This window comes from Grus americana, chromosome 2 (assembly GCF_028858705.1).
Source record: "Grus americana isolate bGruAme1 chromosome 2, bGruAme1.mat, whole genome shotgun sequence".
Lineage (NCBI taxonomy): Eukaryota > Metazoa > Chordata > Aves > Gruiformes > Gruidae > Grus > Grus americana.
In genome coordinates this window covers 53,820,243-53,827,704 of record NC_072853.1, presented here as the reverse complement: position 1 = coordinate 53,827,704, position 7,462 = coordinate 53,820,243, and the positions used below count along the sequence as shown (strand labels likewise).

General features: G+C 40.0%; 1 protein-coding gene across 4 annotated transcripts in view; it reads right to left on the bottom strand.

The window, feature by feature from the left end:
- Positions 1–5,546: 5,546 nt before the first annotated feature.
- Positions 5,547–7,462, bottom strand: part of SMCHD1 (structural maintenance of chromosomes flexible hinge domain containing 1) — an 84,222-nt gene continuing 82,306 nt past the window's right edge. The window contains exons 39-40 of one of the 4 annotated variants that reach the window (XM_054815616.1): positions 7,055–7,172; positions 5,547–6,039 (exon numbers count right to left, since the gene is read on the bottom strand). In XM_054815616.1, coding sequence (XP_054671591.1) covers positions 5,934–6,039; positions 7,055–7,172 — 224 coding nt within the window. In that variant the 3' untranslated portion in view covers positions 5,547–5,933. The remainder of the gene's footprint in view (positions 6,040–7,054; positions 7,173–7,462) is intronic. The other 3 variants (XM_054815611.1, XM_054815612.1, XM_054815614.1) reach the window with 3 other exon arrangements.

Genomic DNA, 7,462 nt, shown 5'->3' with positions numbered 1-7,462 from the left:
TTTCCTCTTCTAGAAATTAGGCTTGAATGCAACAATGGGTGTTTCTTGCATGATATGGATTAGTTGACTTGACACAGTTATAGGATGAGGGATGAAGAGGAACTGGATAATAGAAATGAGAGCCCACTAAATGTCTTTCAAGCAACTAGAATGTAACATTCCTTTGCTAAAAAGAATGAACATTATATAGTTTAATAAAAAATTCTTGGATTATGTTATTAGATGAAAGAAATATCTTGCATAATTTATTCTTGTGTAAGACTGCGAAACAAATAGTTCTGCTGTTGTAAAATATTTTCAATTTTGGCAAATTGAAGGAAGGTCTGTTCTTTATGGCCCGTTTCTGTTTCAAACTACATGCGCGCTCAGCTGTGTGCATACAAACAGGGCCTAAATATTGTAGTCATAAACAGCTAGCTGCTAGCATACTATAAAATAGTTACTCAAAGTAATGAGTGAGGATTTCTTTACAGCCCTCATAAATACTCAGTCCTATAAAAACTACTGAGAGTTGTAAGAACCCATTAACATACATCAAACATACAGTAAAAATTGCAGAATTAATATGTTTGCAAGGCGCTTATTGTTTGCCTCTAACATCTGCAAATTTGCCTTAGTTTTATATATAGGTTGGTTTAAAATACAATTGCATTCAATTAGTTTACGTGCACAAGTTTTTCTGTAAGTTTTGTTTGTTAAAGCTGAGACTGCTCTGTTCCTTGGCACCATTTCGTTGCAGAGAAGACATGCAACGCGGGCAGAGATAGAGCATGCGTGCAGCTAAAGTACATCCAGTCACCACCGTAGCTCTGTCGCAATTTTACACATTTCATAGTCACAGTGGGTGTGGAAGACCCTGTTTATGGAAATAACATATAATAGTAGAGGAATTCTATGTATACACATATATTTGTGTTTGTGTGCACATGCACATGTGTCTACTTTTTATGAAACAGAAATGATCCCTGTTGCTGAAGCCTGGGGAGATGATCTGGTGTGGCAGGAATGTCAAAAATCACTGGATACACCCTTTCCAGCAACAGGCAGAAAGGGAGGCTAAGAGCTACTTTATACTGAAAGATACTGTTACTGCTACCATCAGTAAAATGCGTTTTGCAATTCCTAGAGGATAAGCAAAGAGATTTCTTAATAACAAAATACTAAAACTAATTTGGGCTTTTTCTGTACTGGACTGCATCCTGGCAGGTGTAGAGGAATTGACTGCAGATCTGTTCTGTGATGGTTGCCTCAGTGGCAGTGATCATGCTTGCTGTGTGCTAATGAAATACAATCTTACTCGGCTTTGTTTCCTAAATAATGGAAAAAAAAAACCCCAAACAACTGGGAGCAGAATTTATTGGGAGAAAATGTTGATGCATGAAGGCAGACGACATTTTAATGACAGTTCTCTACTAATGCTTTATTAAATGTCCATAAAATGACACCACCACAACCCCAGCCAAATTCTATAATCATAAAAGTCTTTGATTAGGAACCCCTGTTCCATTGGCTGGGAAGAGAGATGAAAAAAGACCCTTAAATATCAGTGCTGACTCCTTTGCTGCTATCACATAGGAAAAAAGAAAGTAAAACAGAAGTACATTTGAAAAGTCAGAAAATACAAACTGTGATAAAGGAGGATGATGGTATCAGTAGAAAATGACTTAGGATTAACAACAAAAAGACAGAATGGAAAGTCTGAAGCAAACTGACTCCTGGAATGGTATATTATTTGCCTGAACAATTAGTATTAATTTTTAATGAATCTTCAAAGACATAAGCAGCATCAAGTAAAATGGAGTTAACTTTCATTGCTGTACCTGTATGAAACTCACACCATTGTGAGCTAGACCTGCCTTTAGTGTTCACAACTGGAGTTGTGCTTCATTTACCAAGGAGAACTGAGTTTCACTTCCCTCTTCCCCCCAACCAAACTACTGGATCCCAATTATCTTGGGCCACACAACAAAGGGATGGAGGAATAACTGCAAAACGCACCTGTAGACACTGCATCCCTAAGAAAAACACATTACAGCAAGCAACTTACCTCTCTTCCTATCGTGAGCAACTGATGGTATGGACCATTCATCAATGGTGACTGCAAATCTCTTGACCAGCTTAGTTGAAATGGAGTTCAGAACAGCAATATAAACCTAGCATCATCAAATCTGCACCTGCTTCAGAGGCTTCGGAGGAAAACATCCAATAATTATACTGGTAAAGTCTCACAAGGTATCTCAATGGATGAAAACCACACCCATTCCAAATGTCCAGGCTACTGACATCGCGATAGCACACCATCATCCTGCAGTGGTTCCCTGCCTCCCTTTACTGCTCTGCCTTTGCTTTGCTTCTCTGGGTATCATTCTTATCTCCTCCTGCCTCACTGCTCTTTCCCTGAACTGGAGCCCTGGCTGACAACGGGACTCAGTGAGGCTCTGGAGGAGGCTGAAGGAAGCCACAGATGAGATAACACGTGGCTACAGAAGTACTGGAGAAGACAGCAGTACTGGGGTGGCAGAGTTGTGGAGCTGGGGCCATGGTAATGATGGTGGAGTTGTAACACCACAACAGCATGGTTTGAAAGGGAACGACAGGTTGACCAGACAAGTTGTTGATGCCCCCTCCCAGAAAGTGTTCAAGGCCAGGTTGGATGCAGCTTTGGGCAACCTGGTCTAGTGGAGGGTGTCCCTGCGTATGGCAGGGGGGTTGGAACTAGGTGATCTTTAAGGGCCCTTCCAACCCAAACCATTCTGATTCTATGACTCTATGACTTGTCACTGACCAACATCACTGGGTCAACATGGGGTATCCCCACTCACCTGACACAGGCCGTCTCTGCATCCCTGCTTGCTAGAGGAAGAGCAGAAAGCACAGAAGCACACACCAGCCTAGGGGAAGCAGTGCTTAAGCACTGAGTCAAGCTACGGTCCTTTGGGGTGGGTGAAAGAGGAAAAAAAAAAAAAAGCCTCACCATTAACATTTTCTCCTCTGCTGAGGGAGGGAGACTGGGAAGAAGGTAAGTGCAGTTGTTGACACAAGCCCAGGCGCAGGACTCACATTAGGTTTCCTCTTGATACACTTTTGCCAGAGGTTCCCTGTCCTACAGGAGAACTGAGCAGTTTACACCCCAGAGGTGCAGCTCCCTGTCTTCCCTTGTTGAAGTGAGAGGTGCTCTGATTTCCATCTTCACTGATGAGCCCAGCATACATGATGATACTGGGGGCTGATGGGGCAGGGAGCAATGAAAGCTGCAAGCTGGAGCAAGGGGAAGGTTTCAGGTCTTTCAGTGGGGTAAATCTAATCTACCTTCTAAGCAGGAAAACTGCTGCAGCGGGGGGTACAGGGCCGCTGCGTGGAGTAACCTGGCGCAGCAAGGGGTCTCCTACTCAGCTTCCTGACAGGGCCCTGTGCACAAGTGTCCACTGCAGACACCACCTCACAGGGGGACAGCAGCACCATGCCAGTGTCTCTGGGAGTCTCTCTTGGGAAAAAAAAAAGGAGAAGGTCCCGTCTCCCTGGGCTGGGAGAGGTGCCAGCAGCCAAGACAGAACCAAGAGGACTCCCAGCCAGCCCCGCTCTGTGGCTGGTGCCACCAGCTGCAGCACAGCCTGGGCCACACCTGATATGTGTGCAGCCCCCTTCTCCATCTCATCACTGCCCAGCCCTGCTGAGCAGCTGCTCTGTCTCCCTGTGGTGGAGCAGCAGGCAGCAGCCCTTCCCTTCCTGGAGCTGCTTCCAGCCTCCATCAGAAACCAGCTCCTTGTTCCCATGGGCTGGCCCAGGCCCCAGCCAGAACCACTTCTTCTCACATTTCCTGCACTGCTCTCCACCAGCCCCTCATGGAATCAGTGAGCACAACATATATACACACCCTCAATTTTAGTCCCTAGTTTGCTCTTTTACAGAGTAAAGAATGGGTAAAGAAAAAAAAAAATTAAAAAATGACACACTCAGAACTTCAAAGGTTTGTCAGGACCAAATCAGCTGCCCTAACCAGCTATGCAAAGCAGTAACTTGCACTGTAATGAACTGCAATCACTCTGCTGAAAAATCCTGGAAATTCCCTGGTGAAATCTCCCGAAATCTCCGATAGCTGTTGCACAACTCTGGAAACCATCCTTAATTTCCTGTTCGCTGCTTCCAGCTGGGAGATACATCACAACACTGGTAGTGCCTATACTGACCACTGAAGGCAAGAGATGAATTTCCAAAGGAAACATTACTGCTAGAATATGTGTTTAATCAAACAGGATTCAAGGTCATCCAGACATTGGAGGTTGAGCGTAGGCAGATGCCAGAATGAAAATAAATGCAATGAAAAGAAGTACTACCAAGTTAAAGTGTGGTGGAATGATTTCCTACATGGCAAACCCTCCACTATGGCTGCCTGGTTCAAGTCTTTACGTCTAAATTTAGAGCTGAAAAACGGGAAAAAGGGCTTAGGCAGGGCTAGCATAGCTTGTGGCTGGTGTTACATGTTATACTTGAATAAGTTTATCTTCTTTAAGAATAGGACAAATTAATGTCTAAAATAATTTAGACTGTCTTTAAAAAGACATGAGGGTTTTGAGAACCTTCCACCACAGAACACACGGCTTAATTTCTCCTTAATTTGGAGAATTATTTTTTATTAGAAACATCACAGAGATGTGCACCAGTGACCTGCATTCTGAAACTTACACCAGGATGCCATCATGTCTTTTTACATTTAAAGTCCCTTTTCAGAAAAGCTCTATATAAAATGCTTGTTGCTGAGATTTGATATCAACTTTCACTCTAATGCAGAAATTCTTTGAGGCTAGTGAAGGTCCTTGAACACCTTCTCCTGCTATGTTCTTTATTTACATAGCTTCAACTAATAGTTCTATAGTGTCTCAAGTTCAGCTTTCTACTCTTGTCCTATCTTTTTCATCCAATCAAGCCTATTTCCAACTGCTCGCTCTGACCCTGGCTGAAACTGTTATCTTTAATCATGCCTGGTCCTTTTCTGTCCTGTGCATTACTAAAATCCTTGTGACACAGATGACTAGAGGTGACCTTTGACTCCCCCCCCCTTTTTTTTTTTGGTCTCATTTACCTGTTGACTACTTTCTCTAGCATTTTAAGACTCCATTTCTTAAACCATGGAAAACTTTGATTTTCTTTAGGTGTATTTATCTGCTTAAGCAGATTGTGGCAACACAGATGTTGAAAAGTGGTTAGCATTGATACTATATTGTATCTCATTTGCACCCATGAAGTATCCCTCCTCACCACTCTCCCAATCCATAAAATAGCTGCCTAGTAAAGCTGCTACACTTTTCACACTCACAAGTTGCTACTTTTTTTCCATTGGCACTGCCTGAAGGAGATAAGAATTCCCATGACAACACCTTGGACGTAGCCTTAGATATGGGCTTGTTGTTAACTGTCTAAAGACTCCACAAACGGCTGTGGTTCGATCTCGGTATATTGCTGTTCAAACCCACTCTTTTCCATTGATATTACCTTGACACATCATCCACCAAAAAAGAACAGTCCAGAAAGTTTTCTTCCCCAGACAGCCTGGGATGCTCTTTCAATTAAAATCTCATTTCATGGCACAATCTATTGACTTAATTATTACAAATGATTATACTGGCAGTGTTTTGTATTGAAGCAGTTTTATTGAAAAGATTGATTTTTTTTTCATAAATAAAAAAGGATATATTTTAAACTTTTTTCACACATGAACATAAAAACTCTGAAAGCTTTTAGAAATGAAAATTAACTATACAAAAATTAGGCTATCAATGTTAAATACTTAAATTTTCATTACTACTAAATGAAATACATTTATATCTTCTATCAGTATAAAAATCTTAGCAATGGGTAATACACCATGAATATTTCCTTTAACTGAATGTATTCACCTTTTCAATACATAGCTATTTCCAGCAAGTCTCATCAGTCTATGCCTTTCTCTTTCGTGGAGTTCCATTAAGTTCTGAAGGGGATACTTGCAGCAGTTGCTGTTGCTGCTGCTTCTTTGTGGGAGAGGAGATCCATTCTTCCGAGCTAAACAAAAACACAGCACAATAGCTTATAAACCAAGACCTTTGTTGTATGTGTATATATATGAAAAATATATCTCATTTATATATACATTTTATGTAATTGATGCAAAAGCACAGAACTCCCACTAGTATAAACTCCGTATTTGTGCTCCGCTTCTTATTCTTGTAATTATTTTGTTAAAATGAGGAATAGCATCAGGCTAATATTAGACAGTTTAAATACATAACCACTTAAGTTCTACATGTGGATAAAAAATAAAATAATAACAAACATAAATAATAGACATAATAATATAGTGAAAACTCATTCTGAGATTTACAGAACACAGATGAGTAAGATTTAAATAATCTCAAAAATATGACCATGGTTCAGCAAAGACAATGATGCAGTCATGAGGAGAGACATGAGAAATGGAAAAGTCACTTCCATGACATTTTAAAGACACAAACTTACAGATTTCCCTGATTTTTTTTTGTGTGTACAAAAGCTCATTAGTCACAGAGGCAATGTAGAAGTAGATACACAAGTAAAGAGATAATGGTGTTAAATACTTTACCACCAGCTCACCTCAGTTACTTAGAAAAAGTTATGTAAGAATGATTCTTTCCCCATTCTGTAAGAATAATTCTTTCTCTGTTCATCTGCCCAGTATTTGACATTGAACTTCAAAAGAGTTTACAAACCAAGCCATCTCAGATATTTCTGGGATGTAACAGATTTGAATATACCATGGGGAACATGAATGCACAAAGATGCTGATCAAGCAGTTCATAAAAAGAAATAGAATTAGAATTAGTAAGCAAATCTTTATATCGAGCTAAAATAACAGCAGAAACTTTAAAGGCAATAAAAATTGCCCTGAAAAAATCAGCCTTATGCAAACTCTACTCATTGTTGGTTACTGTATACAAATCCAAATTAAAAACAAATCTCCCATCCAAAAAAAGAACAAACTAGGTTTTGCTTTGAATTCAGGATATGGGAAAACAAATGACTAGATACAGAATAGACTTACCTATACAATTTCTGTACTGTTTCTCTTCGCATTCTTTTGGGAGGGATGGGGGTGTCAGACATATCTAACATTACAGGCTGAAGTAATGGTTCAGTGACTTTATCTGATGGAGTCATACCTATGAAAAAGTTGCAAGTAAGAACAAGTTTAAAATAAATATTAATCCTATTGGTTATAAATGGGCCCTGTAATTGTAGTGTTAAACCTTTGAAGTAAGGCTTTAGACATGCCATAAATTTTATAGTTACCTTATGTCTGAAACAGAGTTCAAAAGATGACAGGTAAAAACATTTGCTTTGTTTATAGTTGTCACAGAGTAAATGTTGGTTTTTTAAACGTATTTTGCAATATCATAAATTATTTGATATTGACATAAAAAACATTTCTAAGAAATCCTATCCTTGCAGA